Source organism: Mustela putorius, unplaced genomic scaffold, assembly GCF_011764305.1.
Source record: "Mustela putorius furo isolate JIRA1106 unplaced genomic scaffold, ASM1176430v1.1 tig00000698_pilon_pilon_pilon, whole genome shotgun sequence".
NCBI classification, from domain to species: domain Eukaryota; kingdom Metazoa; phylum Chordata; class Mammalia; order Carnivora; family Mustelidae; genus Mustela; species Mustela putorius.
The window spans coordinates 8608605-8621258 of record NW_025421449.1 but is presented as its reverse complement, the minus strand read 5'-3'; the positions used below and the strand labels follow the sequence as shown (position 1 = coordinate 8621258).

General features: G+C 46.0%; 1 protein-coding gene across 1 annotated transcript in view; it reads left to right on the top strand.

The window, feature by feature from the left end:
- The window catches only part of POLR3A (RNA polymerase III subunit A), a 50481-nt gene that overhangs the window by 27957 nt on the left and 9870 nt on the right, over window positions 1-12654 (top strand). Inside the window, exons 17-24 of the mRNA XM_004765318.3 lie at window positions 399-510; window positions 1321-1439; window positions 2781-2918; window positions 4942-5112; window positions 6039-6152; window positions 11152-11238; window positions 11327-11409; window positions 11976-12146. Coding sequence (XP_004765375.1) covers window positions 399-510; window positions 1321-1439; window positions 2781-2918; window positions 4942-5112; window positions 6039-6152; window positions 11152-11238; window positions 11327-11409; window positions 11976-12146 — 995 coding nt within the window. The remainder of the gene's footprint in view (window positions 1-398; window positions 511-1320; window positions 1440-2780; window positions 2919-4941; window positions 5113-6038; window positions 6153-11151; window positions 11239-11326; window positions 11410-11975; window positions 12147-12654) is intronic.

Genomic DNA, 12654 nt, shown 5'->3' with positions numbered 1-12654 from the left:
AGACAAAGTGGCAGGCAGAGGGAGAAGCAGGCCCCCTGCTGAGCAAGGAGCCTGATGTGGGACTCGATCCCAGGACACTGGGATCACGACCTAAGCCAAAGGCAGCTGCTTAACCAACTGAGCCACCCAAGTGTCCCCCTTATGGGCCATTTAAAGGATTTTAAAAATAAGGATTTTTCAAGGTTTTGTTACTTATCAGTTTTACCTTAAGCACTGATTTTAGAACCTTGTGGAAGATGTGGGTCTTTATAGATAAGGCATACTGGTCTTCAAAGGCTCAGAAACTTAACTTAGAAATATGACCTCTGGCTTAAATTTTTTCAAATTCCCTTAAATGTCAGATTGAATGTTGGTAGTCGGCAGAGACCCCACTCACCTTTCACCTCTCTTCCCGCCAGGCTCTGATCCTGAAGGAGCTGTCTGTGATCCGAGACCACGCCGGCAGCGCCTGCCTCCGGGAACTGGACAAGAGCAACAGCCCACTCACCATGGCTCTATGCGGCTCCAAAGGTGAGTGCATCTTGGGCTACCGCGACCATCGTACTCTCTGTGTCGGCTGGCCAGGGTTGTGCCAGCACATGTATGCATCACAACTTCAGACCTTCTGTTTATAAGGGGATAGCTTTTTAAATCACATGTACAGAAAGAGAATTGTCTGCGCTGCAGTAATTTAACTCCTCTGGAGGAACTTGTATAATATGTGTTGATTTAAGAGCTCAAGGATGCTTTAAGCCAACTTGATCTTATTTTTAAAAAATAACCTTTCTGAACTAGTATATTTAATGCAATAGCAAAACACTCAAATTTCATAGTTATTTAGAACCTGCGTTAGGTTTCATGGTACTGCACTCAGATTGAAAAACTCCATGCTTTTATTTCTTTAAAAATTTTTAGCAGAATGAAGTCCAACTTTGCTGCCTTTCCCCTCAGTATTCTACTTCCTGCTCCTGGTACACATACATGCCCCCCACTTTCCTGTGTCTTTCCTTCCCACTCTTCCCCTTACTTTGGAATTCCTCTCCTCATCCTTTTCATGTCCAAATTGTAGTGTCCTGCCACAGTTCAGCCCGGTTGCAGCCTCACCTACAAGTCTTTCCTCCAGTCCCAAAGTGCTAACTTCCTGCTGAGCTTTGCCCACCCTCCTTCTGCTTTTGTTCTGTTACCGAGGGCTCTATCTTATACTATTCTCTTTCTGGCTCTTACTGTCCCTAGACTGGGAGCCTGGTACGTCATGGTCCTGTTTTATCCCACAGATCTGCTCATGCTTCAGTTAATGTGATTTTGGTAAACGTGTATTATATTCCTGACCTGTTTTCCCAGGTTCTTTCATTAACATATCACAGATGATTGCCTGTGTGGGACAGCAGGCCATCAGTGGCTCTCGAGTGCCAGATGGCTTTGAAAACAGGTCCTTGCCTCACTTTGAAAAGCACTCAAAGGTAAGTGTAGTGGCTCAGGCAGAACTTTGAAGGGCAACCGATGGCATAGGAGAGGAACAGAAGCACATGCCACTAGCCAAGGAGCCCTTAGAGGAGGGGTTGTGAGGCCAGGGCTGCTCAGGGGTCTACTTTCTTCATCCCCAACAGAGTCCTGTAGGAGCCTTGTAAGACTCGAAGCTATAAAACTGGAAGATCAACACCCTCTCCTGTTTTCTCTCCAAGGAGGAGGATTTCAGGGTCCTATCGAGCCTACATTCAGTAGTCAGAATATAAAGTTACCTCATGCGTGATCAATCTCTATGCTTATTTGGGGGGCACTGACATCAAAGTATGGTGATATTAAAATAGTGATGATATATTGGCCAGCAAATTCCAGATTCTCCTCTTGAGTTCTCAAACTCATTTTTTCGGTTTATTTATTTTTGAGAGAGAGTGAGCCTGTGCTTGTTGTGCATGTGAGCAGAGGGAGAGCGGCAGGAGAAAGAGAATCTTAAGCAGGCTCTACCCCCAGCGCAGAGCCTGACACAGGGCTCAGTCTCACACCTGAGATCATGACCTGAATGGAGATCATAACCTGAGCCAAAATTAAGAGGCAGATACTAACTGACTGAACCACCAAGGTGCCCCTCAAGCTCAGTTTTTTATTTTATTTTATTTTTTTAAAATTCATTCTTTTTTCTTTTTTCTTTTTTTTTTTTTAAGATTTTATTTATTTATTTGACAGAGAGAGATCACAAGCAGGCAGAGAGGCAGGCAGAGAGAGAGAGGAGGAAGCAGGCTCCCCGCCGAGCAGAGAGCCCGATGCGGGACTTGATTCCAGGACCCTGAGATCATGACCTGAGCCGAAGGCAGCGGCTTAACCCACTGAGCCACCCAGGCACCCTCAAGCTCAGTTTTTAAATGACCTCTTGGTTTCATTGGCTTTGTGGTTTGAGCGCTGATATAAGCAGAGATAGACAAATCTGTGCTGGGCTTTTTCTGGAACTCAGGGGCAGACAACTATTAAATCTAGTTGAGGAACTTAGAGTAGATTTGGTTACTCAGATTCTGTATTTGGAGAATCCTTTCCTTACTCCCATTAAAGCACAGATGCCCCAGCAGTTCCTGTCCCATGGGACTGCAGGATTTCTGTCCAGCCCCTCCTGAGGAGACAGGACTGCTGTCCTAAGAGTGTATAGGTACTGTCTGTATCCAAACAGCCATAAGAGTGCACTGACTGGATATTTATAGTCTAAAGGTGGGGCATTTTGTGATTTGAATGGGTTTTAAAATTGTGGACCTTGTAGGTTTTTTTGTCTGATTCTTCTTCTCTCTCCCCAACCCCCCACCGCCTCTCTTTAGCTCCCAGCTGCCAAAGGCTTTGTGGCTAATAGCTTTTATTCCGGTTTGACTCCAACTGAGTTTTTCTTCCACACAATGGCTGGCCGGGAAGGTCTCGTTGACACAGCCGTAAAGACCGCTGAAACAGGGTACATGCAGGTAATTCAAAGAAATGTAGGCCATTTGAGGCCGAGCACTACAGGGTTCCAAGGATTTTGACTGCTGAGTGTTTACATATTTTGTACATGAGCTGTAATTTATCGAGTCCTACAATTAAAAAGGAAAACTTGAGAAATTCAGGTGCCATAGAAATAAATAGCCTAACAAGGTAATGTGTTCCCTTCATCTGTGTACCTTGAGGGAACTAGATAAGGCCAAAACCACACGCACCAAAGCTCTGCAGAGAACATACTGGAAGTGCATCTGGGGACACAGCATTGAGCCGCACTGGGCCTCTGTGTCCCAATACATGAAGATGGGGATGATAGTACCTCCCGATCACTGAGAGGATTCTGCTTCTCACATGGCAACTATTTGTGTAACCTGTTATTAGGATAATTTTAACTGACGCCGAGAACTTAACTCCAGTGCCAGCAGAGGCCTTGGCCACTTGGAGGGATGGCTCTTTCTCCATTGTTTGCACAGTTCCAGGATAATAGGCTTAGGGGGGAGAATGAAACTAGAGGGTTTTGCAATGCCTGCGCTTCTCCAGCCGCGGTAAAAAATACCCTGGATGGCAGAGGAGAGAGAACACATCCCGACTTTGTTCTTCCACAAGACCACAAGCACAGGATTTCTTTTCATTCTCTAATTATCATTTTCTATTCTGTCCTCTATGATCTGTGTTTGCTTTTACATTTTTTCAATATTTTTGTTTCCTCATAACACCAGATGAAGTTAAATCTCCCAGTTGTGGGACATGCTCTCGCTGTGTTTTTGTGTCCCCTCTCTCCCTGCTGTGGACCCCAGTTTGAGAAGCACAGCCCTTTGCAGGCTGGGAGAGCAGGACTGATAAAGCAGGGTTGTGGCTGAGGGCGCCAGAGCAAGCAAGGCTGAGGGTGGGATCAGACTCGCGTCAGTAGGCAGCTGTGTCCAGACGCTCTCCTGCACGTGCGTATCCTCATCTCATCTACTTCCCTTCTCGTTATCTTTGGGTGGGAAATTGCCCTTCAGTTTTGGAGTGTGCTGCTTTTGTCAGAAACCCAACAGACTGTGAAATGCTTTTCACCACTCTTGCCACAATGTGTTTTGACTTTATTTTCTGACTTTACCTTTTTGAAGTAGAAAGTATGACTTTCCCAGAGCACTGTGTTAACCTAGAACAAATTTATTCTGGCATGAGGGATTTTTGTTTTGAAGTTGCCTGGAGGAAAATTTCGCTCTCTTTTAATTCACTGAGCCACCATCCTGTTGCTAGCTGGAGTGCTCCACTGGTGGAAGGTTCTCCCTAAGCAGATTTGGGAAATGGGCGGCTGCTGCCCGCTGGTTCAGACACAATGCTGCCCCTGTTCTCTCTTCTTCCCCCTGTGTCCCAGAAGAGGGCCTGCACCTGATCCTCTGTAATTCATATTAAAGTCCACAGGGGTCCTGGATTAAGTTGTGTTTAGAAATGCAAAGCTGTTGCATTAATTTATACTTTAGGGAGAAAGAAAGGGAAGGCAAAACAGCCTAGGAAAACAGCTAGTGTTTGCAGAGTCCTTTGGGGGTGATGAGGCTTAAATTGCATGTACTCAAAAGTACACTAGGATGCATGAGGTTGGGGCATATTCTAAATCCCCCTGCACAGGCTGTTGGGCCACTTTGAGCTTGTTGTTCTGAGTATCAGGGGACAGTTTTTAAAAAATTTTCCTTTTTTTTTTTTCTTTTAAGATCTTCTTTATTTGACAGAAAGATCACAATTAGGCGGAGAGGCAGGTAGAGAGAGGGGGAAGCAGGCTCCCTGCTGAGCAGAGAGCCCAATGGAGGGCTTGATCCCAGGACCCTGAGATCATGACTTGAGCCGAAGGCAGAAGCTTAACCCACTGAGCCACCCAGGCGCCCCTAAAAGATTTCTGATAAAATGTTTTAACTGGTGAAAGTACTAGTAACCTTGAAACTTAGTGTGCAGATCCCATCCTCTGTACATGTGACTGGTCTTCTGAAAGCAACTGAGCGTTTGTTTCCTCTCTTTCTTTTCCTTCAGAGAAGGCTTGTCAAGTCCCTTGAAGATCTTTGCTCACAGTATGATCTGACTGTCCGAAGCTCTACGGGTGACATTATCCAGTTCATTTACGGGGGAGATGGCTTGGATCCTGCAGCTATGGAGGGAAAAGATGAACCATTAGAGTTCAAAAGAGTTCTGGACAACATCAAAGTAAGATTTAGTATTATATCTGGGGTTAGAATATTTCTGAGGATGTGTTCTTAGAATGCAGGTGTCCTCTGGAGTTTCACACACAGTTAATGCCTCAGTTACTTCTACCCAGCTACCGGGTTAGTATTTTTCTTCTTGTGTGCTCTGCTTAATTTTCCCAAATATTAAGGGGAAATATTTTTTTCAGTTTCAAAGCCTAGCACTGGTAGTGATTGAATGCACAAAAGAGGGCTTTGCGTTTCTCTCTGTCTAGGGCAGCATGTCACACTCCAGTGTTAAAAGCCGTGGGTGTTGAGAAGAAAGTTTACTTTAAATTTTTACTAAAACCATATTTTAACTGGGGGTATAATTTAGAACAACCTTTTCAGAAGGTAGTTTGACAATAGTGATCTGAATTTAAATGTGAGTGTCTTTTGACATTGTAGTTCCACTTATAGAAATTTGCCTTAAATGTGCCAAGACTGTTTTTCCAGCATCATTTATAGTAAAGGCAACCATCAGTAAAGTATAAATCAGATACATAGTGATTTACCCATATATTAGGGTAATATGCAACCATTAAAACTTTGGGGAAATCCCACAAGCTTAGGGATGGGATTTTTCACTTCTGAAGTGTTTGGGTTTTTTTAAAACAACAATATATATTTTTAATACAAATCTGGGATGGGGTGAAGATTGAGGAGTAACGGAACAATGCCCACTATTCCCTAAGTCTTTGTGTGGGGTGGAGTGGGGCTATCGTCTTTTGACCTTCACACTAAAGGTAGGATATAAAATACGTTTTGAAAGGATAAAAAAAATCATAGGTTGGTAAAAGTTCGTGCTGAGAATAGTCATTTTGTCTCTTATAAATTCTTTCGCTTAATATTGCCCCCCACCCTTGGTCACCCCCATACACATCACACTATCTCCTTTCAATACTCGAGGCAGTCTTCCCGTGTCAGAGTGAGCCTGCACTAAGTAAAAATGAACTGGTCCTGACCACTGAATCAATCATGAAGAAGACTGAGTTCCTCTGCTGCCAGGACAGCTTTCTGCAGGTGAGTTCTGCTCCCAGGGGGTTGTGGCAGGGGAGCAGTGTGGCCATCACCAAGAGATGGTTGGCATAGGTTGGGGAGGAGGACATTAAGAGTATTTCTTTGTTAAAAATTTCAGGATTGGGGTGCCTGCATGACTCAATCAATTAACCGTTGGCCTTTGTCTCAGGTCATGATCCCAGGGTCCTAGAATTGAGCCCCACATCAGGCACCCTGCTCAGCAGGAAGCCTGCTTCTCCCTCTCCCTCTGCCTGCTGCTCTGCCTGTTTGTGCTATCTTTCTGTCAAATAAATATTTTATTTAAAAAAAAAAAATCAGGATTGATCCAGACAAAATTTCACCAGCCAACATATAAAGAATTTATGTCATGACCTTAGTGTATGGGTCATACATACCCTGCTAGAAAAATACTCCTTTAGAACTCATTTTTTCTTAACCTTGTCCTATCAACCCCTTTATTTACTTCCCCATCTGGAGGGACCAGCTCTTGTCACAGTCGTTGTGAATCCCTAGTGATTTTTTCCTAGTGGTGTGTTTACTTTTTCTTTTTCAAAGATTTAATTTGTGGGGTGCCTCAGTGGCTCAGTGGGTTAAAGCCTCTGCCTTCAGCTCAGGTCATGATCCTGGGTACCTGAGATCGAGCCCCGCATCGGGCTCTCTGCTCGGTGGGGAGCCTGCTTGCTTCCCCTCTCTCTGCCTGCCTTTCTGCCTACTTGTGATCTCTGTCTGTTGAATGAATGAATAAACAAGTAAAGATTTAATTTGCAAGTTATCTCCGCACCAATGCAGACCTGGAACCCAGAGTCACCTGCCCTACCCACTGAGCTGACCAAGCGCCCCTAGTGGTGATGTTTTAAATTGCTCTTCCTGTTACCATAGTGTGAATCCGAAGTTCATTGAGTTAGCCAGCCTCCTTCTTCCAGGGAACTGTTACCGTGATAGCCTCTTAACGTTTTTTGTTTGTTTGTTTGTTTGAATATTATTTATTTATTTATTTGACACAGAGAGAGAGATCACAAGTAGACAGAGAGGAGGGAAGCTGGCCCCCTGCTGATGGAGCGGGGCTCCATCTCAGGACCCTGAGATCATGACCTGAGCCAAAGGCAGAGGCTTAAGCCACTGAGCCACCCAGACACCCCTCTCTTACGGTTTTTTAGTTTGTTGGTTTTTTTGTTTTTTTAATGTCACTGACCTGCTCAGGCAGCTCCTTCCTGTTTATAATGATGGTTACAATCAAAAGCAAAGGGGTACAAAAACCAGTAAATAGTTACCTTTGTGTACCGACTGGTGACTCAAATGCAGCACAGGATTGTCTGGAATCTATCCCTTTCAGTATGTCAGAAATGACAGCAGTAAAACGAAACTTAAATGTTTTAGGTAAGGAAGCTCTTGACTCTTTTTATATATTGACTCTTTTATATGTTAAGGTGGGAAAAAGAGACTCTTCCAGATTTTAGTAAGTTTAAAATCCAGAGTATGGCTGGGCTGAGTGCCTTTTGTTTTGTCTTCTTACCTTTTTGGTTTTTTAAGATTTTATTTATCTATTTGACACACAGAGAAAGAGCTCAAGTAGGCAGAGAGGCAGGCGTGGGGGGCGCGGAAGCAGGCTCCCTGCCGCGCAGAGCCTGACATGGGGCTTGACCCCAGGACCCTGAGATCATGACCTGAGCTGAAGGCAGAGGCTTAACCCACTGAGCCACCCAGGCGCCCTTACTCTTCTTTTTTAACACATTAGAATTGTGATTTTGTTTTTATATATGATTATGTTCACTTACTTACTTTTTTGTTTATCCTCAAAGACCTTAACTGAGACAGGCTATGAGAAATATAACGAGGTACTGCACTGAGCATGCTGGGAATGCTGAGCATTAGGGGTGAAGTCTGCAGCAGTGCGGCTGTCGGCCAGCCCCAGACTCGACAGGCTTCTGCCTCACTTCTGGCACACGTGGCTTCCCTTTCCATCACTCTGGCTCCCTTCTTGCCTTTGACAGGGTTTAACGGGTGCCCACCCCCTGACCCGCAGTGTGTGCTTCCTCAGCGAGCACTCCTTCTAGCCCTCAATACGTGTCACGTGCCTCAAAAGATGACTAAATGTGTCCATACCCTCTAGGGGCTGACCACCTAATGAACTCAGGTCCAAAATCATGGGCCAGAACAGATGTGTCTGACCCCCTCACGTGTTCTCCAGCCCCAGCCTGTGCCGGAGCTGAGGCCCGCCAGAGGCCACTGCCTGTGCTCGCAGATGTGCTGTGGAGTGAGTGTGAGAAAGTAACTGCTGGTTAACCGTGTGATTAATTGCCTGCCAGTTGTCATGTTGTGAGTCCCTTTTAGTATGCATGGATCGATTCAGCTGAACTCTTAGTAGCTTATTTCAGTTTTCATTTCTACAAAGTGAGCTTTTTTTTTTTTTTTTTTAAGCCTAACTTTGAGAAAATCCGCCCTAATTTTTGTGTAAGGAAAATTGTTCCTTTCAGCAAAGCCATGGAAGCATGTCCATTTGGGTGGTAGCTGAAAGACCTCCTTTCCAGTTCCCCTAAGCTGAGGAATGGTTTTTGGTGCGTGTTCTTTTACTCGTGTATGCAGAGTTCCTCAGATGAAAATGCCCTGGGTCTGCTGAGCCTTCGACTTCCGCTGTGGTTTTACTAGGTCAGCAGTGGGGCAGCCTTGACCAGCTGCCGATCAGCAACTTGCCCTAAAGAACACAGCCACAGCTAGATGTGTAGGCTGGGGGAGGAAATCACCAATGCCAGAGAGGCTCTGCACTGAATGATGCAGAGGGAAGATGAGGCAGCAGCAGCTAAGAGTGCCTGTGTTGAGCAGAGCCGTGCAGGAATGATTCTCACTGCCCCCTGCAGTCTAGATTCCCCCCTCTGGTTTGCAGTCACTGACTACCGAAAAGTGTGGTCTCCATCTCACAATCAGTAAGTAAACCCGGAGAGCTTTTTTTTAAAGAGAGTTTCTTGAAAACTTTTAAGATCTTGTAAATTAATAAAAGTCCTTTCCTGTATGGAATGACAGTGGAAAGGCACAGTACCCCTCACATATTCCACACTTTCTCAAGGAGAAGGAACAGAGTTGGCCCATAAGTGCAGTCATCACAAGAAAGCTACGTTCATGAGCAAGGGATAGAATATGATGGACAAGCAGCCCTTTGGTTAGCTGAGCTTCAAGGAAACAGAAATCGCCAGTGGGCAAGGATGACATTGCAGAACCCCCTGTCCCAAGAGCAGATTTCAGAGAAAGCATCTGACTTCAGGGAGATGCCTGCCACCTTGGCCAAGCCTGTGACCTCCCTGAGCCTAACAGTGCCCTCCGCTCTAGAGTGATGGGGTTGATGCAATGCCACCTCACGGGGAGGGCTCACCTTGCCAGGCAGCAGCTGGCTGGGAACCGCCCATGAGCCTTGGACCATTTGTATATTAAAAGTTAAGGCTACTTAAAATACAAACATTAAGAATTAGGGTTTTTGCTTTCAGGAAACATAGTAACTAGGATTGTTACTCACCTCCCACAGGTGGTCTGTGGGAGGCTAAGGAGACTTATTATTGCAAGGTTAAGGTAGAACTGGGTTCTGGTAAGTTTTAAGCTCTGCGTGAATACCCGTAGGGTTTTATTTTTCTAAGAGTAGGCTGCTGGTTCCATCTGCTTTAAAATATTTATTTCACACAAAACAGGTATTTTCAGCTATGTGATATAGATGGAGTAGACTTTGGATAGGGGGTTATGTTGGTCTTCTCCTTGTGGTCCCTTAGCCTGCCTTGGAATCAAGAAATAAGACTTCCTAAAGCTTTGCAGCCATGACGGTATTCCCTTCACCCTTGGACTGCCTACATGTTTGGATCTGCCCTCAGCCAGCCACACAGAGCAGCTGGGTACCTGCACTGACATTCAAGAGAAACAGTTAAGCTCACTGCCACTGTTATTTGTCCAAACTCAATGAGGGAAAATACATTTCCAAGGGGGCTACTGAGGCGAAGTGCAGTCTAGCCACTCTTTCCCATTTTCTCAAAAAACATCCCTGGATCAAACTAGAGTGGCTGATGGCCAGCCCCCAGGCCTGTGTCACAGCAGCTTCTGGAAGATTGCTGTCACTGCATGGCGTGTGCCATCCACTCACCTGGGAAGTATTCTTAGAGTTGGTCCCATAGTGCTTGATGCATGAGGCCCTGGGAGCAAGGCTTTGATGGGCATAGCTCTCTAAAGCCCATTACCTCCTCCATAAGCTCTCCTTGAATGCTGGCCAATCCTGGCTCTAGGGGTGACTGCAGGGCTTGTCTGTGTCAGAGATACACCACAAATTACAAAACAGATAAGTTTTACAGCTTGAGTGATTACGAGAAAATGTAGGTCTGTGGCATCTAGCCCTGTCCTGTGCTTCCTCCACATGATGTCCTTGTCACCTTCCTTGCTTCATATAGTCCCCATCTGGGGGCTAGAGTGCTACTCTGCAATGCAGAGGGGACCACAGACACCCCGATGTTCAATTCCCAGCCTGGTTTCTCAGAATTCTTACCAAGTCCTGATTGTTGGGAAGGGCAAGTAAGACTGGGGGTAGCAGTGATGCAGAGGCAAGGGTCAGAGAAAGAAAGAAGTAGGGATTCGGGAGTGTCTTTGAATTGAAGGCAAGCCGAAACCATGTGTTTGAAATGTGTATGGCATCTACAAGGCTATGCCTTAGCTGGTACTTCAGTCGACAGTAACTTCCGAAGAAAGCCTCAAAAATAAGCCTGTTTAGAAACTGCAGGTTTATAAGTTCTAACCGTTCTAAGCTGGGAGGATGGGAGGAGACAGCCGACAGGTATGCCTGGAGGGGAGGTGGCTGTGTCAGCCTCTCCTGCCGTGGCTCCCACTGGCTGTGCAGGTGGCTGCGTGGAAAGGGCAGAGAGGGTGTTGTGAACCATCGTGAGGCTGGTGGGCTCATCACACTGCCGAAGTTTATAAAACAAACTGCCATCCAAATCCCCACAGATGCACAACTGATGTTTGCTATGTAATCTTTCAGGAAATAAAAAATTTCATCAAGGGCGTTTCCGAGAAGATCAAGAAGACCAGAGATAAATATGGCATCAACGACAATGGTACCACAGAGGTAGTGCTCGGCTTCCCCAACAGGCTCTGGTGCCTTCATGGGCTCGGGTCCCGCAGCCTGACCCCTCACTTGGTTTCTGTCCCTCCAGCCCCGTGTGTTGTACCAGTTGGACCGGATCACTCCCACCCAAATCGAAAAGTTCCTGGAGACCTGTAGGGACAAGTACATGAGGTACAGATGCTAATTTGCCTAGACTGTGGGGCAGGCACATAGGGCTCCTGTCCTTCCTGTTGCCCACTCCTTTTCCAGTGCCAGCATGCGAGCAGGTTCCATTACCTCTTCTTAGGGGTTCCAGTGGGGAGGCAGGCTGGATGTTCCAAGATGCGGAAATAATTGCAAAGGCATTTCTGAGTGTCTTTACCCCATGGAGTCACTCCCAGTATGCTTTGTGGGTACCAGCTACACTGTCTACTGTTGGCACCGTTTGTTAGCAGAGCTCTTGGATCTTCTCCAGGCTGTCGATGTTTGGGCCCAGTCACTGCAAGCGGACCACAAGTAGCCACACAGTGTTCACGTCAATTATTGGGCCCCTTGGACTGTGGCACCCCCACGCGACCCCCCTGTCTACACCTCTGGCTGATCCATGCCAGGTTCTTCCCGTCAAAGCATGGCTTGGCTCATAGCATATTCCCTCCTGACCCAGACAACACCTGCATTTTTTTCTGTTGAAAAGAGATCATCAGAAGCCTCTTCCCAACAGTTTTGCTGGACTCTTCTTCCATGCCCTTACCTTCTAGGGCGCAGATGGAGCCAGGTTCTGCGGTGGGCGCGCTGTGTGCTCAGAGCATTGGTGAGCCAGGCACCCAGATGACCCTGAAGACTTTCCACTTTGCGGGCGTGGCCTCCATGAACATTACTCTCGGTGTGCCCCGGATCAAAGAGATCATCAATGCTTCCAAGGCTATCAGGTGCTTCCCTCCACCTCCCTTCTATTCTCCTGCTGCCTGTCATGTGCTTCTCTAACTACGGCTGGTAGTCTAGTGGGCGGTATTGTCAGCTCTGGTGGCATGCTTGCCTTCATCAGATCCAGATTGTTTAAAAACCCCATTGAGAAAAAGATAAGTGGAAACTGGGTATAGTCACAAATGAGGCAGTCATTCTTTGTGGCCACAAGTCACATGAAAGAAAGAAACATTAAAAAAAAAATAAAAAAGAATGACTAGAAAGACTGTATCAATATGTCTGTATCAGTTTAGTATCAATATGTCTGTATCAGTTTAAATTTCAGATGTTATTCCCAGCCTAAGCTTGACTGGTGAGTTTGTCACTTGAGCTGTGGCCACAGTCTTTGACTCCCTAGTGATTTCGTGGTAGGATTTATAGGTCATCTGAGACCAGAAAAGATAGAACTACGTTAACAGTGCATTCTGTGACCTCATGATGATTCACCTGTGATCTGAATCCTCCAGAGTGATG